The sequence below is a fragment of the Xenopus laevis genome, chromosome 9_10L (genome assembly GCF_017654675.1).
Source record: "Xenopus laevis strain J_2021 chromosome 9_10L, Xenopus_laevis_v10.1, whole genome shotgun sequence".
Classification (NCBI taxonomy): Eukaryota; Metazoa; Chordata; class Amphibia; order Anura; family Pipidae; genus Xenopus; species Xenopus laevis.
Window position 1 is genome coordinate 18,532,517 of NC_054387.1, and position 25,571 is coordinate 18,558,087.

Sequence of the window (25,571 nt, forward strand, 5' to 3'; positions counted from 1 at the left end):
ATGACATTCCCTCCCCTCTGTACCCTCTCTGTGCCACTGTATGCCACTCCCTCCCCTCTGTGCCACTATATAACATTCCCTCCCCTCTGTACCCTCTCTGTGCCACTGTATGACACTCCCTCCCCTCTGTACCCTCTCTGTGCCACTGTATGCCACTCCCTCCCCTCTGTGCCACTTTATGCCACTCCCTCCCCTCTGTACCCTCTCTGTGCCACTGTATGCCACTCCCTCCCCTCTGTGCCCTCTCTGTGCCACTGTATGACATTCCCTCCCCTCTGTACACTCTCTGTGCCACTGTATGCCCCTCCCTCCCCTCTGTGCCCTCTCTGTGCAACTGTATGCCACTCCCTCCCCTCTGTGCCACTGTATGACATTCCCTCCCCTCTGTACCCTCTCTGTGCCACTGTATGCCACTCCCTCCCCTCTGTGCCCTATCTGTGCCACTGTATGACATTCCTTCCCCTCTGTACCCTCTCTGTGCCTTTGGTGCTTTTACCCAGTGGATCAGGCAGGGTGGGTGGGAGGAGCCTGTGACATCACACAAATGAATTGGCTATGAAAAAGAGAAACGAAAGTTAGAAGCGAAACTGACGGAGAGACGTTGAGACACAGGGAAAGGAAGAGACAAATAAAATCGCTTGACTCACACCGAGGGGACCTACAGGAAGCCGGCAGGTGCCATTAATTGGTGGGAGAGACCCGGGATGTTGGGCTGATCCTCCTGCACAAGGTAAGACATTGGAATAGTCTCCCACCCCGCGAGTGCCCGCAGTAAAGGGATACACAGGATCGACGCTTTCCCGAGCTGCTTCCTGATTGGCTGCCATCTCGCTGGCTGCGGTCGTCATTTTGTGACTTGCTACCTGCTTCAATATTATATGAGCTGCCCTGTGGTTTCTAGAGTTCTGGGGTTCAAGTACTGTTGTAGTCCGCCACTTGGTCGTTATAGAATTATACACTTACATCGTTATAGACCCAGTAGCCCGGCCGGGTCATCAGCCTTGAGCTGTCTGTGGCTGCCGTGACTCACACCTCAACAACTGAATGACTGCAGATCTGATACTACTACATGGTGTTACTGTCTCCAGCTTGTCCTACTGTCTCCTCAGTGTAATACTGTCTCCTCCGTCTCCATAGTGTCCTACTGTCTCCTCAGTATAATACTGGCTCCATAGTGCCCTTCTGTCTTCATCCTGCGTTACAGTCTCCTCCGTCTCCTCAGTGTCCTACTGTCTCCTCAGTGTAATATTGTCTCCTCAGTCTCCATAGTGTCCTACTGTCTCCTCAGTATAATACTGGCTCCATAGTGCCCTACTGCGCTACAGTCTCCTCCGTCTCCTCAGTGTCCTACTGTCTCCTCAGTCTCCATAGTGCCATACTGTCTTCATCCAGCCCTACTGTCTCCTCAGACCTCAGTGTAATACTGTCTCCTCAGTGTCCTACCGTCTTCTTAGTGCCCTACTGTCTCCTCAGTGTCCTACTGTCTCCTCAGTCGCCATAGTGCTCTACTGTCTTCATCCAGCCCTACTGTCTCCTCAGTGTAATACTGTCTCCTTAGTGTCCATAGTCCCCTACTGTCTCCTCAGTGTCCTACTGTCTTCATCCAGCCCTACTGTCTCCTCAGTGTAATACTGTCTCCTTAGTGTCCATAGTACCTTACTGTCTCCTCAGTGTCCTACTGTCTCCTCAGTCTCCATAGTGCTCTACTGTCTTCATCCAGCCCTGCTGTCTCCTCAGTGTAATACTGTCTCCTTAGTGTCCATAGTCCCCTACTGTCTCCTCAGTGTCCTACCGTCTCCTTAGTGCCCTACTGTCTCCTCAGTGTCCTACTGTCTTCATCCAGCCCTACTGTCTCCTCAGTGTAATACTGTCTCCTTAGTGTCCATAGTACCCTACTGTCTCCTCAGTGTCCTACTGTCTCCTCAGTCTCCATAGTGACCTACTGTCTTCATCCAGCCCTACTGTCTCCTCAGTGTAATACTGTCTCCTTAGTGTCCATAGTACCCTACTGTCTCCTCAGTGTCCTACTGTCTCCTCAGTCTCCATAGTGACCTACTGTCTTCATCCTGCACTACAGTCTCCATAGTGCCCTAGTGTTTCCTTAGTGCCCTACTGTCTCCAGCGTGTCCTACTGTCTTCATCTTGCTATGCTTTCTCAACCTTGCCCATTGTCTCATCCTATAATGTTCCCATCTTGTCCTACTGTCCCTGTAATGTCCTACTGTCTCCATCTTGCCCTTCCGTCTTCATCTTGCTCTACTTACTCCATCTTGTTTTACTTTCTCCATCTTGTCCTTTAGTCTTCACCTTGTCCAACTCTCTCTATCTTGTCCCACTATCACCATCTTACAATTATGTCCTACTGTGTCTCTCTTGCCTTTCGGTCTCCAGCTTGTCCTACTTTCTCCATCTTGCCCTGCTGTCTCCATCTTTTTATACTGTCTCCATCTTGCCCTGCTGTCTCCATCTTTAAATACTGTCTCTATCTTGTCCTGCTCTTTCCATTTTGCTCTACTGTCCCCATCTTGTCCAACTGTTTTCTTTTTTTTTTTTTTTAAATCTTTATTTTTTATTGCAGTTTAATATTAATGTTTCATTCAATTTCATATAAAACATTTTTCACATACGTTGCACAGTTTCTCAGTAACATTGTACATATTCATAATATTAATGCAATATCATATATACGCTGTCCTGATTCTTGTGAACCATTTACCAAGTGAACAAAGCGACAGTGTCGTGCGGGATTATCATTCTTTTCAGCTACTGTTTTGTACCTAGCTACAGTGCGCTGTCAATGGCCTGGTGTCTGTATAGGGTGCATCTGCTAAATTGGAACTGAATTAGGGGAAAAAGAAGAAAGAAAAACAAAGAGAAAAAACAGGGAAAAGGGGGGGGGGGATTCTAGGCTGTTAAAAGTTTGTTAATATGAAATTAAGTCATTTAAATAGAGAGTTAAACACTTTCAAAATATAGTTAGGTTTAGAAAGCTCTATATTAAGTAACAAAGTATTTACATACAAATAATAGCAAAAAAATTGTTGATCAAAGATGTTTTCCCTAGCACAGTTTGGCAGATATCTATCACCTCTATGTCAGTGTATAACTTCTTCCAAGTATTGACTCCAAGGTGACCAAGTGGCCCAGTGTTTCCATATAGCTGTTTGAGATTCAGCATGTATTTCTTGAAATTTGCAGATTTCTTCCATTTCAGTAGTCCATTCAGAAAGAGTTGGCACAAGCATGGATTTCCAGGTGTGGGGAATCAGAATTTTCCCTGCATTTAAAGCGTATTGTGTCAGGGATTTATTGTAAAGGCGTGTCGAGGTGGTATTGTGGTGGAGCAAGATCGCTGTCAGTGTTGTCTCAATAGTTAGCTTGAGCTTATCCTTGCATATGGTCAGGATCTCAGTCCAATATTTCTGTATATCCGTGCATTCCACAGCAATCGGAATTTATCTAATATTCCTTGATAGATTATGCTCATTTTGGTAGGAGTGTTGTACCACCTTGTTAAGATCTTGTAGTTGCTTTCAAGGATGCGGCAACTCCTAGGCCCAATGCAGGATTTAAGAACAATGTCCTCTTGTTCCTGTTCTGAAAATGTTTGGTTAAGGGCTTCTCCCCATTTTATAAGAAGTGGTTGTGGAGGCAGTTGTTCATCCGAAAGTATGCGGTGTATAGATGAGATATTGCGTGTAGGAGGTGTTAAATGACGGCATAGAGTTTTGAATTCTGTAGAGATAAGAGTGTCTGTATTTGATGTATCTGAATAAAGCTCGCCATTTGTTGGTATCGGAAGTATTCTCCAGGTGGCAAGGTCTCTTTAATATGTTCACATACAATTTGTGTAATTGTGCCCTGCTGCCATTGAGTCAAATATTCCTTTGAAAGGCCTGGAGGGAAGTCCAATGTCCAACTGTTTTCATCTTGCCCTACTCTCCATCTTGCTCCACTTTCTCCATCTTGTCTTTCTCTCCCATCTTTCACAGCTATCTCATTTTTTCTACAATACTCCGCATTCTTGATTTTCCTACCTGTGACTGCTTCTTTAGGGTCTCACCAAACTTGCCCTTATTCTAGCCTCCATAAAGAGAGCATTGCCCTAGTGTGTGTGTGTGTGTGTGTGTGTGTGTGTGTGTGTGTGTAGTGGGGGGGTCACCAGGGAAGCTTGGCCTTAAGCTGCATTCTTCAAACTGGGAATGATTGTGTGTTCCTCCTTGCAATGCTCCACCATTCCAAGTGCAATAGAGTCGCACAAAAAATAGCCACATCTCTGAATCTTTTTTTTTTTTTGGGGCAGTTATGGTGCACTTGTCACACTCAGTGGAGAGCAGCCTGGCAAGGCTTCAGGAGGAGGTAGAACTGCGACTGGCATGTGGTACCTGCTGCCGTAAGAAATATGTTGTTACATACATCCTGGTGCCGTGCCAGCACATCTGTGGTACTCAACTTCTCTTGGCTAAATCTAAGAGTGCCACTGCCAGGCAGGAGTGGTATGAGATCAGACGACTGCCCGTTTTCCCACTGCCAGCCCGGTATGAGGTGTGTTGGCATTTCGGGCCCAGAACTGGGTGCACCAGGCACCAGCAGAATTGTACCTTCTCCTGGAATGAGGAAGAGAAGTTGATCTGGTCCTTTGAACGGAAACATCAATTGGAAAGGAGCCAACTGCGGGCACTTCTGCAACCCACCCAACACTCTGACACTCTTCCCAATGCCCCCAGCAGCTGGCAGGACATCCTTAATGAATATGGAGGGCAGTTTCAAGAAGTGTGTGAGCAGTGTTTTTATCAGAGTCCCCCCATGGTCACAGTCTTGTGCCAGTCTCACCCCCGGCCTGTGCCCCTCCTGATGCACATTCTGATTAATGAGACTAAGAAGCAGTGCAACCCTATTCATCCCATGCCATGCTCCCAGCACATATGCCTCTGCAGCCAGTCATCCCGTGGGCTCATGTGCGGGTCAGCAGGAAGGCAGTGCCCTAAAGCACACAGTGAGGTGGAACTGGCAGTGTGGAAGGCAGAGAAGGATGCTGGACTCACCCGGGGGGAGCTAATGGGGCAAGATGCAATAAATATGGGTTTCTACTGCCGCTTATGTCGAGTCAGTGCCACCTCCCAAGAGAGCTTTGAGATGCACTGCTCTAGCCTGGAACATGGCAGAATGATGGCATCAGATTCACTAACTGTGTGGAATTACCGAGCTCCACCTCTGGGCAAAGACAGCTTCACCCTGTGCAACAGGTAAGTGCCTGATTGGTTTCTATAGAATGTTAGACCAGGAGCAAACAGCGATTTGGTTACTATGGGTTACTAGCAAACACCTGATTGGCTACCTGGGGCAAACAGCTGACTAGTAGTGATGAGTGAATTTATTCGGCAGCCATGGATTTGCGCTGAAATTCCGAATTTCGACATGTGCGAACTTTTCACCACGAAAAAAAAATGACTTTAATGCCAAAGTTGCAATAAGAAAAAACGCCCATTGACTTTAATGCATGAGGACAAAAAGTCGCCATAAGAAAAAACACCCATTGACTTTAAAGGAGAATTCAACCCTTTAAGAAATAAAACCATACCGACCCAACCCACCCCACGTAGACCCCCCTCCCTCCTCCCCTAAACCTAACTCCCCCCCCAGGAAAATGCCCCATACTTTATACTTAGCTCTCGGCGCAGATTCGGGCATCAGAGTTCCACGCAGCCATCTTCCGGGTCTTCAGCAAGCTGAGTGGGAAATCGGCATATCGGCACATGCGCAGTTGGAGCAATTTGACGGTTTGCATTTGCTGAAACTCATGAAAAAAGAAAGAAAAAAAGAAAACAAGATGGCTGCATGGAACTCAGATGACAGAATCTGTGCCGAGGGGTATGTATAAAGTATGGGGCATTTCCCTGGGGGGGCAGTTAGGCTGGGGGGGAGATGGGAGGGTCTACGTGGGGTGGGAGGTAGAGGTTTATTTCCTAAAGGGTTGAATTCTCCTTTAATGCATTAGAACAAAAAAGTCGCCGTAAGAAAAAACGGCCATTGACTTTAATACATTAGGATAAAAAAGTCGCATAAGAAAAACGCCCATTGACTTTAATGCATTAGGACAAAAAAGTCATCATAAAAAAAAACAGCAATTGACTTTAATGTATTAGGACAAAAAAGTCTCAGAAGAAAAAACGCCCATTGATTTTAATGCATTTGGAGAAAAAAGTAGCCATAAGAAAAAACGCCCATTGACTTTAATGCATTATGACAAAACAGTTGCCATAAGAAAAAATGCCCATTGCCGTTAATGCATTTGGAGTGAGAAAATTGTCGCGCATAAAAACACCTGTTGACTTCAATGCATTTGGCGAAATTTCAACATTTTGCAAATTTTCTTGCAGAATTTTTCGGTGTATCGAAATGGGACAGATTCGCTCATCACTACTGATTAGTTACTATGAATTACTAAAGTTGGAGAAAACATCTGATTTGAGTTTTTAGAGTAAAAACAAACAGCTTACTGATTACTATGGGTTACTAGACTTGGAGGAAACATGAATTAAATAAATTCAATGTGTAAATTTATGTGTAAATTGCTGTTGAAAGCAGTGTCTGTTTTTTCCTTTCTGTTTTCTGGTTATAACTCTTGAAACAATGTATTATTCACTACTGGTAATCAGTTGACTTCTGCTACATTTATTTAGGAGTCAGAGCTAGCATTGCAAAGAATATAAGCTGCCAGACAACAACTTTAAAACTACTGTAAATTATTAATGTATATTCAATTTTATTTCCTTATGCAAAAACAGGATAAGGTTGGAGATCGTTCCCTTTAAAGGGACAGAGAAGAGGCCTTATAGTGCACTGATTAATATTGAGATGTTATATTTGTTGAGGACTGGTAATCCCTGGGGACATGTAGGTCATCTGTTCTTATGCAGTAACATGTGCTAGCTACAGTCGTAGCTCTGCCCACCCATCACTTTTGCCCCTAAATATTGGGGTTGTTCACCTTTAAATTAACTTTTAGTACGATGTAGAGAGTGACCTTATGAGACAAATTACAATTGGTTGTTAGTTGTTTTTATTCCTGTTTTTTGAGTTATTTTGCTTTTTATTCAGTAGCCCCCCCCCAGTTTTCAATGTCAGCAATCTGGTTGCTAGGGTTCGAATCATCCTAGCAATCATGCGTTTATTTGAATAAGGAACTGGGAAATTAATAGGACAGCGCCTGAATAAAAAGATGAGTAATTAATAGGGATGCACCGAATCCACTATTTTGGATTCAGCCGAACCCCCCGAATCCTTCGCGAAAGATTCTGCCGAATAACAAACCGAATCCTAATCCTAATTTGCATATGCAAATTAGGGGTGGGAAAACATTTTTTACTTCCTTGTTTTGTGAGAAATGTCACGCAATTTCCCTCCCCGCGCAAATTACGATTTGGATTTGGTTCGGCGGGGCAGAAGGATTCAACCGAATCCTTCTGAAAAAGGCCGAATCCTGAACCGAATCCTGGATTCGGTGCATCCCTAGTAATTAAAAGTAGCAGTAGTAATAAATGTGCAGCCTTACAGAGCATTTGTTTTTTGATTGGGTCAGTGACCCCCATTTGAAAGCTGGAAAAAGTCAGATGAAGAAGGCAAATACTAAAAATTAGTAAAATTATAAAATTAAGTCCAATTGAAAAGTTGCTTAGATTTGACCATTCTCTAACATACTAAAAGTTAACTTAAAGGTGAACCACCCCTTTAAACTACTCCTTATCCCTTTTCTTTACTCCTGGGTTACACTTTCTCTTGGTCTCTCTGCAGTCCTCTCTTTTATATGACATGTGCAGTAATTGCCCCTTCCCTATGGGTTCCGTATAATTGGTACTGTTGGCATTCTATTTAAGTGCAGTTGGCACAGCCCTGCCCACTGGATATTCCATATGGGTGGTTGATATTTCACATGATCTGGTAACCCACTTACGTTCCCCTTTTTTTACATTTATCCCCGCACTCTGTATCCAGCCCCCAGGTCTGCATATTTGGCAATGGCTGCCAGAGGGCGCACAGCCCAGAGGAGCTGCAGGAATGGATTATGCGGGTTCGGGTCAGCAGATGGAACAGGCAGATCTTGCAGCAGGAGGGCCTTCAGTCATATCAGGAGAGGCTGGTGCACGATTATCAGCTCAGTGGTGGCGATTGCTCTGTGGTGAGTCATGTTTACCCCAACTACCCTTGTCACCCACCTCCACTCCAACTCACTCTTCTACTCCTACTCACCCAGCCACTCCAACTCACCCTTCTACTCCTACTCACCCAGCCACTCCAACTCTCCCTTCTTCTCCTACTCATCCAGCCACTCCAACTCACACTTCTACTCCTACTCACCCAGGCACTCCAACTCACCCATCTACTCCTACTCACCCAGCCACTCCAACTCACCCTTCTACTCCTACTCACCCAGCCACTCCAACTCACCCTTCTACTCCTACTCACCCAGCCACTCCAACTCACCCCCATGTATTTTCTGTAGGTAATGATACCTAATAACATCCAGTTTGCTGCCTGGGGGTCAGACAAACCTGCCCACCCTTGTTAAGCTACAAGTCCCCCAATCCCCTGTCTACGAGAGGCCAGGCTCTCCATATATACAGTATGTCTGTGAACAAGCTGGGTTTCTCTTACCCCCAGTACTGATTTCAGGGCTCATCTCGTTTTAGAAAAAGTGAATGCCAATACCTTGTCTGCTGCAAACGGGGGGGAGGGGGGGTTCCAAAATGTATTCCATGGTGCACTGAATGAACGCTTCACAATGATCAAACGTTTTGGGCCCTTTCTCAGTGACAATAAACCAGAGAGACTATGCATGTTTATAGGCACAGAAATTGCGACCCCTAGTGGTGGTCAGCAAGTTTATATAGAAAAAAAGGTTTTTAAAAAAATTGTCCATTTTGCATTCAGTCATAATCATGCTAGCAACATCACATAGTATTAGACACTAGGATCGTGTTGCAGCGTTAATGCAACGTGTGCACGCTGTGTCCGCATCCGACAATCGCGTTGCATCAACAATGCGACACGATCTGACAATAGCTACTTTATTTCCGTCGCATTCGATTGGATGCCTGCGTTTTTGCGCAGCGAGGCGGATTGCGGCCGAATCCTCCGTGGAGTCCTGCCCTTATACAACAAAGTGTTCTTTGTTCTTTTATCTTGCCAATAAATAATGTTCATGTGAATAATTATCATCCCCAAAAAATTACATATATGTGTACATCTTATCCCACCTGTAATAGATATCAATAAAAGATAAAATCAATACAATTCCCTAATAATTACTCACTGACTAGAAAAGAGCACAAGAAGGATGCCTCTACCTCACTTGTATACTGTAGGGTTCTACCTTAAAGCTGCAAAATAAATATTTATAAATAAATGTATTATCATAATTATGATTTGTTATCATTTATAAAAAACAGTTCAAACCCCAGTTTTCATTCAATCCCTTCAGGGACAGAGTATCTCGCCTCCAGATCCAAAAGCACTCTCTTTGGAGAAGTTTTTTATCGATATTCACATAATTAGTTTTAATTTCGTCTAGGAACTGCCATCGTAGTTGTGTTTAGATTATGTTTGCATTCTGCCCAATGTTGACTTATAGAGGTAATCTTTGTCTGTGAATTACTGGGTAGAGCTGTGATGCATCCTTACCATTCTGTTGGTTTTTCCTACATAACCCTTTCCGCACTGGCATTTTCAGTAGTATATTACGTTCTTAGACATACATCTAAAATACCCCTGTAATTTGGAACCCTGTGTTGGATGCAGTACTGTATCTCCTTTTATGATACTATTGCAATTTTGGCATGACATACAAGGGAAGGTACCCACAACTGGTTTGCCCAAAAATCTTTGTTTAGGTGTTTTTGGGTGTTGTAAATCCGTATGTACCAAGTAATCACTTACATTTTTACCTCTTTTATATGCAAATAAAGGGTAATTTTTAAAAACTCATCTCATTTTAGCTTTCTGCAGAAGTTAAAGGGGTTGATGTTTCATATGACTCCCCGCTACGGGCTCACTGCCAGCAGAAGCCCGCAAAGAAACAATGGCAACTTACAGTTCACACCAAGGTAACATGTGAGAGGGTATGGGTACAAAGGGAACCATAGTTTGGGCTGTAGGAATGCACAGAACATTTACTTCCTTCTGGGACCCACTGGCTGGGCTGGTACAGTGGGTCGCATACTAAAGGCAGTGACCCAACAAGAGTACAGACTAGAATAGAGTGAGTGTTTTGAGAGGCACAGTTACTTGTAGTATAAGCAGTCTCTGGAGTGGGTGGAGGCAGTTGCAGTGGGGACATGTTCTGGAATGGGTGAAGGCAGTTGTAATGGTGACAGTACCTGGAGTGGGTGGAGGCAGTTGCAATGGAGACAATATCTGGAGTGGGTAGAGGCAGTTGTAGTGGAGACAGTCCCTGATGTGGGTTGAGGCAGTTGCAGTTGTGATAGGCTCTGGAATGGGTGAAAGCAGTTGTAGTAGGGACAGTCTCTGGAAAGGGTGGGGGCAGTTGCATTGGAAACAGCCTCTGGAGTGCGTGAAGGCAGTTGTGGTGATAGTCTCTGGAGTCTGGAGGCAGTTTCTTGATCTGGGAAATCCTGTGTACCTATAGATGCATCTGATCCATGTGGCTCTGTTAAAGCATGATCCTGGGGCCACCTTCTCATTAACAGCCCAAGGCCTGCCAGACATTTAAATGTCGAACTAATTCTGAGGTGGGAAAGGGGAAGCAGAAGTAAACTGGGGTTATGGCCGGAAAAGTAGAATTAGAATTAGAGGTGTGACTGGGGCAGAAGAACTAGATCTGGAGTGTGACTGGAGCAGATTGGGGTGTGACTTAAAGGTATAAAAGTGAATAAAGGTAGATTTGGGCTGTGACTGTGCCAGCAGGCTTGTACTTGTATTGAAGTACCATGGTCTTACCAAATCCTGTGTACCTATAGATGCATCTGATCCATGTGGCTCTGTTAAAGCATGATCCTGGGGCCACCTTCTCATTAACAGCCCAAGGCCTGCCAGACTCCTGCTCTTATGCCCGGGGGAGCAGCTTCCATGTAAGGGAACCCCAGCATTATAAAATTGGAGTCACTGTGGAGGCCACTGTCTATGGAGTTTTTGAGCAGTGGGTGGCACTGGATTTCGGCATACGCCCTGTCTTGCTGCAGAAGATCTTCCTACATGTTGGGGGTGAAGGGAATGCAGAAATCCAACAGGACAGTCCTTCAAGTCAAGAGAGAGAGGTTTTGCCCTCCTCTGAGCGTTGGCACCCCAGCAAACAGTTATTTATACCATGCAAAGAGATGACACAGGAGGAGAAGCTCCTCTTGTTACTGTATCAGCAGCCGATCCTGAGTCAGACCCATCAGCATCCTGGACCTCAAAGACAGATGGTCACTACAAAGAACTACAGGGAGCAAATGCATGCAGCAATACTGAGAGAGGAAGCAGCGAGGGAACAAGCCATTTCAAGGTGTGGACTGGGTCTGATCCAGAAGGAGAGGGTATTTAAGATAAGGGTGTATGGGGCAGAGAGGAGATAGTGTTTGGGCAGGGGTGGTTATAGATGGGCAGAAACAAGAGGGTATCTGAGAGGAGGGTGTAAAGGGTTAGAGAGGAGATGGTGTCTGGGGGAGGGGGAGTAGTAGATGGGCAGAAAGGAGATATATGGAGAAGAGATATAGAGTATAGGGAGGAGAGGGAATAGGGTAGAAAGAAGACATGAGGATGTTTATGGGTGGGTTGAAGGCAGAGAGCAGAGGGTATTTGGTGAACATGGCATAGGGACATATAAAAAAGGCTGAATAAATTATGTTAGAGGGGCAGATGATAGAAGTGGAGGCAACGGAAATGGGCAGAGCAGAGATGATATAGTAGGTTGAGAACTGAGGGTAAGTTGTCCATAAATATGACCCAATCAGATCTCACACTTTGCATTTTCTTCCAGGTTGAACCTGAAGGTTTCCTTGACATTGAGCAAGATGGTGGTGAGTTCTCAGGGAATGAAAGTGGCTCCTCAGGGTGAGCTCTATGCATTGGTTCCTTTTCCCAATGGAATAACCCCAGACTCAGAAGAAGGCTACCTACTGCACAGATCTGTGAGCAATGCTCTCATTGCTCCCGTTCCACAAACCAGCAATAAGGTATATGAGGTGTATGTAGATACCAATTCTGGCCTGGAGAACATTATCTTGCTACAGATACCAGAAAGGTGCTGCCAAGATCTGGGCCTGGAGAATGGAACCAGCACTGAGTTGGAGATCCAGTTCCAGTTGGACCGCCTGCAGTTCTGTATGTACCATGAGGCAGTGGATCGGCTCCTGCAGGAGAGGTTGGTTCTCCCTGAACTGCTTAAATGTTGTCTGCCCAGCACTCAGGGGTCCCCATCCTGGGGAAACCCCAAGCAGCAACTAGCAGCCTCCTACATTTGTGGGTCAGCTCCCGGGACAGAACAGGTCCCCCCTCTTCTTATTTATGGGCCCTTTGGAACCGGCAAAACCTTTACTTTGGCCAAAGCAGCACTGGAAGTCATCAAACAGCCTGGCACCCGGGTCTTAATCTGCACCCACAATAACAGGTAGGAAATGTACCCACACTTAGCTGGGTTATTTATTGCTATTGTAGCACACTAACCTATTGTCTAACAAATGTACACACACTTTGAGTAATTTACTCATATGAGTACTGACAATAACAGTGCCAGATGCTGATAAAGCAAGCCCAGTTTTGAGTGCATCTCTTGCGATACCACTTTTACCCAGTAGATGGCAGAGGCAGTTCTTGTAAGCTGTTCCAAGGGCAGGTTAGATGAGTGTAGACATTAAATTGACATTTATTGCTTTTCGCATAAGGTGCAAAGTGTAAAGTACAGGGTGCAAGGGGATCCTGCCTTGAGGACATCATACTGCCATGCACTGGCACACCAGATAAGAGGGCCCCATTATTGCCACCAATGCCTGCAGTATTTACCAGTGCAGATATTAAGTTGCTTCCTCATCAAATGATGCTCACTGTTTTGTGGGCACTTGTAATACACTGTAATTCTGGGGGAAAACATTGCATTGTGGGTAAAAAACATGGGGATTAGGGTATATATTTTTTATTTTTCACATTGTGCTTGTGTTTGTAAATAACCCGGGATGTCCAGTCTGAGCGGCTGCTGAAAATTAGGATGGCTAGTTGGAGCCCTAATATAAATCTTTACTCTCCCTTGGCATCAGCTCTGTGGCCTTGAGGGAGTCTTTTTTTAACCTCATACACTGTTATTGTGTTCACAAACCTTTTTGTCTTGTCTCTGCAGCGCTGCTGATCTCTATGTGCGAGACCATTTCCACCAATATGTGAGCAGTGGCCACCCTGAAGCCACGCCCCTGAGGGTGAAATACAAACTTAGCCCCCTAAACAGAACAGATGGTGTCACACTGCAGTACTGCCCCCTGACACAAGATGGTGCTGCATTTCTGGTTCCAAAAAGGGATCTCCTGGAACGCCACCGTATCGTTGTAACTACTGCTGTTATCGCTCGTGATCTGGATGTGCCACGGGGGTTCTTCAGCCACATTCTCCTGGATGAATCAGCTCAGATGCTTGAACCTGAAGCCTTGATTCCTCTGGGACTGGCTGACCACTGTACCAGGGTGGTGATTGCTGGAGACCACATGCAGGAAAGCCCCAGACTATTTTACAGAGGAGGTGAACAGGGGAGAGAGGAGCACACGCTACTTACTCGCCTCTTCTCACATTACCAATGGGACGAGTCTTCAGTGGCCAAAGGGGCACGCATAATCTTCCACCAAAACTACCGTTCTGCTACCGCCATTATCTCTTTTGTGTCCAAGTGCTTCTATGTTGGGCGGGGGGATGTGATTGAAGCCTGTGAAGCTGAAAACATTGCACCTCCATCTGGCCATCATGCTCTTGGGCTTTGCCATGCACACGGACAATGTACCCGCGAAGGCAATTCCTGGGTGAACCACTCAGAGGTGCTGCAAATTTTAGAAGTGATCAAAGATGTCTTGAACCAATGGCCAAAGCACTGGGGGCCAATTAGCAAGAGCAGCATCTGCGTAATATCCCAAGGAAGCCAGGTAACTGTGTCCAGTCTGGGTCCACCCTTGTCTGTATCTGTCCCTTCCCTATAGCTTTCATCAGTCTTTCTGTCCTCCTCCCTTTCCTGTCACCTTACCCATCCTATGCCTGTACAATCCACTCCCTTTCTGTACAATCCACTCACTTACTGTACAATCCACTCACTTACTGTACAATCAACTCTATTACTGTACAATCAACTCCATTACTGTACAATCCACTTCCTCCAACTCTTTCTTCTGTGTCCTGTACAGGTCAGGCTGATACGTCAGGAACTACGCAAAGTAAAGTGGTCAGAGGTTACTGTGACAGACTACCAGAACATTATTGGTAAGTCCACCCCCCCACCACCAAAATGATAGTGTATTCCCTTACTGTGTAATCCATTCCCCTACTGTAAAATATATTCCCTTCCTAGACAATCAAGCACAATCTCTCCCCTTAATACAGAATCCATTCCCTTACAGTATAATCCATTTTCTTACTGTACAATCAATTCCCTTTACTATACAATACACTTCCATAGTGTACAATTTACTTCCTTACATCCTTTTATGGTACAATCCATTTCCTTACTGTACATAGTTACATAGTTACATAGTTAAATTGGGTTGAAAAAAGACAAAGTCCATCAAGTCCAATCCCTCCAAATGAAAACCCAGCATCCATACACACACCCCTCCCTACTTTCACATAAATTCTATATACCCATACCTATACTAACTATAGAGCTTAGTATCACAATAGCCTTTGATATTATGTCTGTCAAAAAATCATCCAAGCCATTCTTAAAGGCATTAACTGAATCAGCCATCACAACATCACCCGGCAGTGCATTCCACAACCTCACTGTCCTGACTGTGAAGAACCCCCTACGTTGCTTCAAATGAAAGTTCTTTTCTTTTAGTCTAAAGGGGTGGCCTCTGGTACGGTGATCCACTTTATTGGTAAAAAGGTCCCCTGCTATTTGTCTATAATGTCCTCTAATGTACTTGTAAAGTGTAATCATGTCCCCCTCGCAAGCACCTTTTTTCCAGGGAAAACAACCCCAACCTTGACAGTCTACCCTCATAATTTAAGTCTTCCATCCCTCTAACCAGTTTAGTTGCACTTAGTCTCTGCACTCTCTCCAGCTCATTTATATCCCTCTTAAGGACTGGAGTCCAAAACTGCCCCCCATACTCCAGATGTGGCCTCACCAGGGACCTATAAAGAGGCATAATTATGTTTTCATCCCTTGAGTACTTTTTTATGCAAGACAGAACTTTATTTGCTTTAGTAGCCACAGAATGACACTGCCCAGAATTAGACAACTTCTTATCTACAAGGACCTCTAGATCCTTCTCATTTAAGGAAACTCCCACCACACTGCCATTTAGTGTATAACTTGCATTTATATTATTTTTGCCAAAGTGCATAACCTGCATTTATCAACATTGAACCTCATTTTCCAGTTTGCTGCCCAGTTATCCAATTTATACAATATTTGCAAAATTCGGAGTGCTCGACCCTTCACAATAACCCTATGCAGGGTGTCAGGTGCTTGCTCTGGTTGACCCTTTCCTGCCCACAGGGTCCAGCATACAATGTAGAAAGCAATCCAGCAGCACACTGATTTTTTATGCAATAAGTGATATTATTTATTCAGCCCATATACATACAAGAAAAGGGCAACGTTTCGGACCCCACTGGGTCCTTTGTCAAGCCTAGTGATCAAATACAAACACAGTGTTTTATAGAGTGCATATTGGGAGTGGCCTGTGTCTCCTCCCCATCAATTGACATCAAAATGAATCAGGTGAAATTTAAATACTTGTAAGTGTCCATTTAAAAAGAGTCTTTTTGTATATGTCCAAACATCTGTGCATTCAAAATATAACAGTACTGTGGGATGGTCTAGTGTTACCTGAGACGCTTAGTGACTGCTGTTGCACATGGTACTCAGCTCTCCCTGAGATTCATATGCAGGTGTAGTAGTCTGCACTCAGTAAAATTTCCAGACCAATTAGTAACCTTGTGAAAAGAAGAAAAGGAGCATATTAAAAAGAGCATATTAAAAACAAAACTATTAGAAAATGGAACACAATAGTTACAACATTGTATGTATCCTACAACTTACTTAAACATAAACATTCCAGGGGTATAATCTCTATTCAAGCCTCGTGGCCATAGTGTATCTAATCTATGTATCCAGTACATTTCTCTGTATTTTAATTGAAGTAATCTGTTTCCACCTCTTCTTGGCACGTCAACGGTCTCTATGACCTGAAATTTGAGTTGGCTTATAGAGTGTTTGGCCTGGTGGAAGTGGTAGGGCACCGGTAAAGTGGTAATTTCTTTGCGAATTGTGGATTTATGCTTTGAAATCCGATCACGAATTCTTTGAGTAGTCTCCCCTATGTAAATTAACCCACAGGGGCATTTTAATAAATAGATAACAAAAGATGATTCACAGGTGAAGTAGTGATCAATGGTAAATTGTTTACCAGTATGTGGGTGGTAAAAGTGATTACCTTTTGTGACCGAATTGCACTGGGTGCAATGTAGGCAGGGAAAAGTGCCGAATTTTGGGTGCTGTAAAAATCGTTGGAAACCCTTCTTTTGGGGGCCGATGTCAGCTTTCACCAATTGGTCCCTTATGTTTTTGCCCCTTTGGTATGCTATTAATGGGGGTTGTTGAAATTGTGAAATATTGGGAAGACAATTTTGAAGAAGGTGCCAGTGTCTTTTTACTATTTTGGATACATGTCTGCTTGCACTTGTATATTTACTGACGAAAACCATCCTATCGCCCTCTTTCTTGGTAGATTTGTCTGGGTGTAGAAGAAGTTTTCTGTCTATATCCTTGATCCTTCCTAACCCATCTTTAAGTACCTTATCTGGATAGCCTCTTTGTGAAAAGCGATCTGTCATTTCTGCCAATCTGACATCACATACATTTGTATCGCTTACAATTCGTTTAACCCTTGTGTACTGTGTTGTTGGTAGAGACTTCTTTAGGGAAGGTGGGTGAAAACTTTGAAAATGTAATAGGTTGTTCTTGTCTGTGTTCTTCCTATACAAATCTGATTCGAGTTTAGCACCCCGTCTGGTTAACTGTACATCCAGAAAATTAAGGGTATCGGTATGGAAGTTGTGGGTGAACTTGAGTGTTGTGTCTATATTATTCATAAAATCCTTGAACAGTTCAAGGCTTTTAACATCTCCATCCCATAGGATTAGCAAATCGTCTATATAGCGTTTGTATAGTAGACAGTGCTTTTGGTATAATGTATTCATGTATACAAACTTCTCTTCAATGTAAGCCATGTACAAGTTAGCATAGGTGGGAGCAACGTTACTACCCATGGCGGTCCCCCTTTGTTGGATGTAGAATTGGTCCCCAAAGAGAAAATAGTTCTGATGTAAGACAATTTCTAATAGATCTATCAGAAAGTCCTTTTGCGATATAGAGTGTTCTGTTTGTTCAAGAAAGTATCTGATTGCCTTCAATCCTGACTCATGTGAGATGGAGGTGTACAAGCTTGTGACATCAAAGCTACACAGTAGTATGTCATGATCTGGGAGGGAAATTGTGGCAATAATGTTCAACAAATGTGTAGTGTCCTTAATATAGGATTTGGTTGTTTGTACTATAGGTTGAAAAACTTTGTCCAAAAATATGGCCAGTGGGCTTAGGACAGAATCTGTGCCGGCAACTATTGGTCTGCCTGGAGGATGTCTCAAATTTTTGTGTATTTTTGGTAATGTATAAAATACAGGGGTGATAGGATCTTGTTTAATAAGAAATTCTTTCAAATCATCATCAATTAAGTTATCCTCATGTGCTCTATACACCCTGTCCATTATGCATTCTTGTATGGATGTCAGGGGATTACTATTAACTCCCTTGTACACCTCTGTATCAGTTAGCTGTTGTAAAATCTCGGTCATATACTCTCCTGTATTTAATATTACTAGGGCTCCCCCTTTATCTGCTGGTTTGATCGTTATGTCTCTATTCTCCCTTAGTTCTTTCAGGCATAATCTTTCCTTCTGTGTTAAGTTAGCTTGATAATCCATATGGGGATTTCGTTTCAGTTTAGCCTTTAATTTTTCCACATCACTGGATACTAATTTCACATAGGCTTCTATGACATTATCATTAGATGGCGGCATATATGTACTTTTGTTCCTTAAACCCAACTTTTTAAGTGATAATTGTGAATGTCCCTGTCCAGTATTACTGTACACATTTGTAAAATTAGTCGGCATTTTAGAAAAGTGACTTTTCAAGCGCAGGTTACGGAAAAATTTTTGTAATTCTATATCTAAGTGATATGTGTCACAATGATTAGTAGGGCAAAAAGAGAGACCTTTCTGTAACATGGCTAATTGGGTAGTAGACAACATTGTATCAGAGATGTTATATACTAACGTCTCCTGTGATTGTCCCGTTTCGCTGATCTGTAAGGTTGTCTCCTCTGTCCCGATGTTTGGAAGTGGGGCTGCCTCTCTTTGGATCTCTGCCCGTTGGCTGCGTCTCTTGATTCCTCTTCTCGTTTTCTTGCGGTGTTGGGCGGGAGTTCCCCTAAAAAAGAAGAAGATGTGGATGCCGAACTGTCGTAGGCCGCCGTGTCCCGCGTGTTCTCGTAGTCTGTGCGGTCGTGACCGCGTGGTTGCTGCTGTCTGTCTGTCCAATCCCTCTGCCACTCACGTGGTCTCTGCCGACTAGCGTTCCTCACGTAGGCGCCTGGGTACTCTCGCGGGAATTCGCGACGTGTGTCACCGCTGCGTCCGGACCACTGGTATACTCTCCCCTGTCTGTAATCTTCTGAATCGCGTTGGTATTTGGAGCGTTTTTTATCTTCTATCTCCTTCCTGTGGCGCTGGATGCTGTCTTCTGTACGGGTCAGTAAATTCTTTAGTTCTGATGGCTGCAGGGTCTCTCTTAGCTTCTTTTCAAGTTCAGTCACGCGTGTGCGTGTCTCTGGAATGGAAGCTTGCAGGTATTCAATATTCAATAATAGGATATCAAAGGAACATTTGTTGATGATCTGCTCGTATCTTTGTGCAAATTCAGCATTATCTTGAAAGATAGTAGGCCTTAAACTCACTCTTAGGCCACGTGGTATTTTCTTAGACTTGTAATATTCAGTCAGAGTGATTGTGTGTAGTTCCAAACCAATCAGGCGTTTGCGTTCTTTCTCCAGATTTCTTGCCAGATTATCCCCTGTAGGCAGCGTAAGAAAGGAGCTGTTGCCATAGTCAGTTCCTATAATTCGAGCTGCATCTGCCTCCGTGTAGGCAAAAGTTGTGTCCTGGGTTACCGGGCTGGTTTGCGACATCGAGATAACCTTATAGGTTTGTTAGAAGGGGTGCTGCTCCTAGCAGGAAAATCAATCAGTATTTGCAAAATTCGGAGTGCTCGACCCTTCACAATAACCCTATGCAGGGTGTCAGGTGCTTGCTCTGGTTGACCCTTTCCTGCCCACAGGGTCCAGCATACAATGTAGAAAGCAATCCAGCAGCACACTGATTTTTTATGCAATAAGTGATATTATTTATTCAGCCCATATACATACAAGAAAAGGGCAACGTTTCGGACCCCACTGGGTCCTTTGTCAAGCCTAGTGATCAAATACAAACACAGTGTTTTATAGAGTGCATATTGGGAGTGGCCTGTGTCTCCTCCCCATCAATTGACATCAAAATGAATCAGGTGAAATTTAAATACTTGTAAGTGTCCATTTAAAAAGAGTCTTTTTGTATATGTCCAAACATCTGTGCATTCAAAATATAACAGTACTGTGGGATGGTCTAGTGTTACCTGAGACGCTTAGTGACTGCTGTTGCACATGGTACTCAGCTCTCCCTGAGATTCATATGCAGGTGTAGTAGTCTGCACTCAGTAAAATTTCCAGACCAATTAGTAACTTAAATGTTTATGTTTAAGTTACTAATTGGTCTGGACCATCCCACAGTACTGTTATATTTTGAATGCACAGATGTTTGGACATATACAAAAAGACTCTTTTTAAATGGACACTTACAAGTATTTAAATTTCACCTGATTCATTTTGATGTCAATTGATGGGGAGGAGATACAGGCCACTCCCAATATGCACTCTATAAAACACTGTGTTTGTATTTGATCACTAGGCTTGACAAAGGACCCAGTGGGGTCCGAAACGTTGCCCTTTTCTTGTATGTATATGGGCTGAATAAATAATATCACTTATTGCATAAAAAATCAGTGTGCTGCTGGATTGCTTTCTATATCCAATTTATACAAGTCACTCTGCAAAGTGGCCGCATCCTGCATGGGACTTATAGTTCTGCACAATTTAGTATCATCTGCAAAAATAGAAACAATACTTTCAATGCCTCCAGGTCATTAATAAACAAGTTGAAAAGCAAGGGACTTAGTACAGAGCCCTGCGGTACTCCACTAACAACACTGGTCCAATTAGAAAATGTTCCATTTACCACCACTCTTTGTAGTCTATCTTTTAGCCAATTCTCTATCCAGGTACAAATACTATGTTCCAGGCCAACATTCCTTAATTTAACCAGTAACCTTTTGTGTGGCACTGTATCAAATGCTTTAGCAAAGTCTAAGTAAATCACATCCACTGCCATCCCAGAATCGAGGTCTCTACTTACCTTGTCATAAAAAGAAATTGTTAGTCTGGCAAGATCTATTACGCATAAAACCATGCTGGCACAAACTCATAGTATTATGATTTGCTATGAAGTCCAGTATCTTATCCTTTATTAACCCTTCGAAAAGCTTTCCTACCACTGACGTCAGACTAACTGGCCTATAGTTTTGAGGCTGAGAACGGGATCCTTTTTTGAATAGAGGCACCACATTAGCAATTCGCCAGTCTCTCGGCACTATGCCAGATCTCAATGAATCCTGAAAAATTAAGTAAAGAGGTTTGGCAATCACAGAGCTAAGCTTACCCTGGGATGAATATCATCTGGCCCTGGACCTTTGTTAATCTTACCATGTTCTAGTCTCTTGAATTTCTTCATGTGTGAACCATGCATCATTAGTTGTATTACTAGAATTGGTACTATTAAGAAGGAAACCTTCACTTACTGGTTCCTCAGTTGTGTAGACAGATGAAAAATATGAGTTCAGAATCTGCACTTTTATTTTGTTTTCATCAACCAGCTGACCCCCTTCTGATAGTAAGGGTCCCACCCCTTCCTGCTTCATTTTTTTACTATTAACATATTTAAAAAATAATTTTGGATTTTTTTTACTGCTTGCTGCAATATCCTTTTCTATATCAATTTTAGATTGCATTGTAAGTGTATTGTACAATCCTCTCCCTTACTGTACAATACACTTACAGTACAATACTGTAATATTGTACAATACTCTTCCTTATTGTTCAATCCGTTCCCTTACTGTACAATACACTCCCTTACTGTAAAATACAGTTCCTTACAGTACAAAGCTTGCTTTTCTTTACAATCTATACTCTTTCTAAAAAAAAAAAAAATACCGTCCCTTGCTGTCACTGTATAATCCACTTCATCAGTCCATCCTTTCACTCCTTACTTCACCCCATAACTACATTCTTATGTTACTTCCACTGCTTTTTTTTTGCAGGGGGTGAGTTCCGTGTCATCATCCTGAGCACAGTTCATACAGTGGACAGCCTCCCTTGCCTCTCTTCATGTCCCTATTCCTTTAGCCTGGCCTTCTTCTGTGACCCTCGCATTCTGAACACAATTCTCACAAGAGCTCGCTCTCAGGTCTTTGTAGTAGGAGACATGGTGGCCCTGTGCTCCTTTGGTGAATGCAGCCGAATATGGAGGCGCTACTTGCGGGAATGTGTGGAAAAGGGCAGTGCCAAGCCTCCTGGTCTCACCGTGGAAGAGATCAAGCAAGTGGTGTGTAATCTGCAGCTTTGGAGGGAACAGCCCACAGAAGATGAAGAGGACAGTGAGCCCTGGATATCAGAGCTAGACATGAAATGTGAGGACTCCATTTTACAAGAGTTGCTAGACTGTAAGAAGGAGGCCTGTGTGACTGTATCTGAGGAGGGCATGCTGGAAGTCAGGTCAGAGGCTGACTCCAGGGACAGGAGAGAAACCTACACAGACTTTCCAAGGCACCAGCTGGAGCAGTACCTTCTGATGCAGCCCAATGTGTACAAAAGGTGCCTCATGCACAAGGACCAATTTGACCGTGGTTACGCTCTGACTCTAACAGACTGCCCCCCGTGTCGCATTAACATTAATGGCAGGGTCAACTGTGGATTGGCGTTCAGCGGAGACGAAGTTGTAGTCAAAGTGTTGCCAGAAACCAACCCAAGGGCAGGAAGAGTTGTCGGGGTGCTGACAGCAACGGAGGAAAATCGGCGCTTTCTGTGCTTTATGGACCCGTTTGACTATAACATCATGGTCCCTGTCGACAAATCAATTACCAAGATCTTTTGTCCAGTTCTGAAAGGAAAACCATTGTGTGTGCCAATCCGGCAATACTCCAACAGGCAGATGCGCACAGTAAACTGTGAGCGGCTGACAGATGACCTGCGCAGGAGCCAACTCTTTCTGGTGCAAGTCATCTGCTGGAATCAGGGATTCTACTATCCCCTGGGGATCGTAACTCGCATCCTGCCCTCCATCCATCAAATGGACGATGCTCTTCAGATACTTGATTTTGAGTTTGGAGTTGCTGATTCCAAGCAGTACCCCTCTACGGCATCCAAAGAATCTTCCAGACTGTGTGGTGAAGCCCAGGGGGAGGCAGATCGCAGAGACTGCCGGAACATTCTTACATTCACAGTGGATCCCCGAGAAGCCAAAGATCTGGATGATGCCATCTCTGTGCAAGAACTGGATGGTCACTATGAGATTGGGGTTCACATCACTGATTTGGCTAGTGTCATTCCTCCTGGAGGCGAATTGGACAGAGAAGCCAGGAAAAGAGGGGTCACATTTTACTCCCCAAATCGAGAAGCCATCCATATGCTGCCCATGCAGATTTGCTCTGACCACTGCAGCCTGAAGCCTAACTGTGATCGCTTGGCACTATCCCTCTTTGTACTAGTGGAGAAGGAAACAGATCAGATGGTACAGGGACACTTGTGCCAGACTCTTATTTGTTCTGACCGCCAGCTGTCTTATGATGAGGCAAACGCAATCCTTAGTGCCCGAGAAAGGCAGCCATTGGCATTCAGCAGCATAGAGGACTGCTTGGCTGTATGCTGGCATTTCTCCCAAGTTCATCGTGGTCACCGCCTTCAGGAAGCTGCCACTTACAAACAGCCTGATGAAAAGTGCCCTCCTGGGGCCCGAAAAGCCCAAATGATGATTGAGGAGTTGATGGTTCTGTATAACAGCTGGGTGGCTGATTTCCTTACTGGTAAAGAATCATTAATGGATCTGGTCCCAGTGCGATGTCAAGCGCCTCCCACCCTGCACAAGATCCAAGAACTGAGAGATAGGTTCAGCCACTTACTGCCTCTCTCCTCATACCTTTCCCACCACCTATTGGAAGTGCCCGAAAGCCCAAGCCCTACCACTGAGCAGCAAATTACAGTATTTACCTCTGTGTGGCAGCAAATAGAAGATTGCGCAGCGAGAAATGATTTTGATGGTGTCAGTGACCTCCTGTTAACTGATGATCTGCACCCAGAATTGTGCCATGCTGTGCGGGAATTCCGCAAAAATTTAGGCCGTGCAAGCATCACCCGATCTGGAACCAGCGATGCCACAGGCCACTACTCCCTCCAGCTGTGGGCATATACATGGGCATCCTCTCCACTTCGCAGATATTTGGATATTGTTGTGCAAAGGCTCCTCCAGGGCATCCTCTTGGGATCTACACCTTCAATTTCCTGCATGGATATAGACTTATTGTGCCATCACTTTGAGAGGAAGGTGCATCAGGCAACATCCTATGAAAAAAGGGGCTTGGCACTGGAACTGGCACTTTCACTCAAGGGAAGAGCTCAGCAGAAAGTGGCTGTGGTGGTCTCTGTAGATCCCAAAAGCAATAACTTTCAGGTAGTTTTCCCAATGGATGGGGACTCTCTGGCCACTCCATTGAAGGTAGAATACCGGCATCTGCAGCTGTCAGAACAGCCCAAGTACATCTCTGGTGGGGTCTGCTTGTCCTGGAGTCGCAGGGTGTATTGTTATGAGAGTTTCCGGGAAAAGCCCCTAAAGAGCAAACTGTGTAGGGATGTCACTACATTCAGTGCCAGGGCCTGGTATGATGCAGTGTATGCTATGAGTATAAGTGATCCCACACAGGCCCTGTGCATCCTGAAAAAGGGGGTGGAGGAGGCAGAGCCCAATTCCATGATGCAGCAGAGCAGCTGTGGGCATCACACCAATCTGACACTAGAACTGAAACCTGGGGAGGCCTTACCTGTCCAGCTGTGCAGCTCCCTGGAACGTGGCATACCCATGCCAAAGCCCCAGCTCTTCTCTCCAATACCAGGCATCCACATTTGTCTGGAACATTCTGAAAGCCCAGTTGATTGCTTCTCTAGCCGGGCACATCGCGCCCCTCTCCAACGCTATAGGAATTCTCATGAGTACCAGTTGGTGTGGTATCCTCTCTGTGCAATGGAAGCTGCAGTCTCTGCTGTCAGAGAAGGGGCTGCTGTTCTGCTAAGGAATGTGCCAGTCAGGTGGAACAAAAACAAGACAGAAGGGGGGCTGCCAAAGAAAGGGTCCTTTAAACTCACCCCGCCCCTCATTTCATCTTGTGAGTTGGACATGGACTTCCGGAATTGTTACCTGTGCCTGCGCATGGAGGGGCTACAAGTGGCGAAACCACAGTCTCCCATGGATTTGCACCGATACACCTGGGTAGCTCATTGCCTGACTGATGCCTCGAATCATGTGACTGAGGAGCATGGTGGAACCGTTAGTTTTCACCTCCACCAAAGGCCAAATCAAGAGATCCCAGAGGCCGTTCTACACAGCACAAACAACTTTAACATAGAAATTATCCCCAAGCTCCTCCCAGACATGTAAGTTAAATAGGGGTGTTAGCAGATTCTGTAATACATGCTTACTGTTTATGCAATATATCTGTATCATGCATATGGAAACCCTCAAACCCCATGCAATATGCATTATGAATACTGGCAAATGCACAGGAGGTATTGACACATGAGGCAATACACCCCCCCATGTAAAGGAAGTAGAGACAGTCACAAGTAACAGGCAATACAGAGCACTGGTAAGGCCCCACCTAGAATATGCCATGCTATTTTGGTCTCCAGTGCTCAAACGGGATATTATTAAATTAGAGAGGGTGCCAAGAAGGGCAACCAAGCTGGTAAAGGGTAGGAAAAGTCTCAGTAATGAAGAAAGACTGGACTGTTGGGGTTGTTTATGCTGGAGAAATGCAGCTTAAAGGGGGATATGATAACTGTGTAGAAATATATAAGGGGATCCAATAATAATCTTGCTAATGCTTTATTTATTTTGGG

At 44.4% G+C, this 25,571-nt stretch overlaps 3 protein-coding genes across 4 annotated transcripts in view; 1 reads left to right on the forward strand and 2 right to left on the reverse strand.

Annotated features, from left to right (window-relative positions):
- Nucleotides 1-25,571, reverse strand: part of LOC108701997 (traf2 and NCK-interacting protein kinase) — a 1,005,599-nt gene that overhangs the window by 388,643 nt on the left and 591,385 nt on the right. The gene's annotated exons all lie outside the window — the stretch shown is intronic.
- The window catches only part of LOC108700953 (helicase with zinc finger domain 2-like), a 32,634-nt gene continuing 7,347 nt past the window's right edge, over nt 285-25,571 (forward strand). The window contains exons 1-9 of one of the 2 annotated variants that reach the window (XM_041577441.1): nt 285-730; nt 4,304-5,246; nt 7,996-8,179; nt 9,996-10,103; nt 10,977-11,503; nt 11,978-12,607; nt 13,331-14,117; nt 14,373-14,448; nt 21,725-25,106. In XM_041577441.1, coding sequence (XP_041433375.1) covers nt 4,306-5,246; nt 7,996-8,179; nt 9,996-10,103; nt 10,977-11,503; nt 11,978-12,607; nt 13,331-14,117; nt 14,373-14,448; nt 21,725-25,106 — 6,635 coding nt within the window. In that variant the 5' untranslated portion in view covers nt 285-730; nt 4,304-4,305. Of the gene's footprint in view, nt 731-4,303; nt 5,247-7,995; nt 8,180-9,995; nt 10,104-10,976; nt 11,504-11,977; nt 12,608-13,330; nt 14,118-14,372; nt 14,449-21,724; nt 25,107-25,571 lie in introns of those variants that run through there. The other variant, XM_018235025.2, reaches the window with a different exon arrangement.
- Nucleotides 15,546-20,212, reverse strand: LOC121398324. The gene is made up of 2 exons (XM_041577461.1): nt 18,536-20,212; nt 15,546-16,131 (listed from the first exon to the last, which is right to left on the reverse strand). The coding sequence occupies exons 1-2, from the start codon at nt 19,443-19,445 to the stop codon at nt 16,124-16,126; spliced, it is 918 nt and encodes a 305-aa protein (XP_041433395.1). The 5' UTR covers nt 19,446-20,212; the 3' UTR covers nt 15,546-16,123.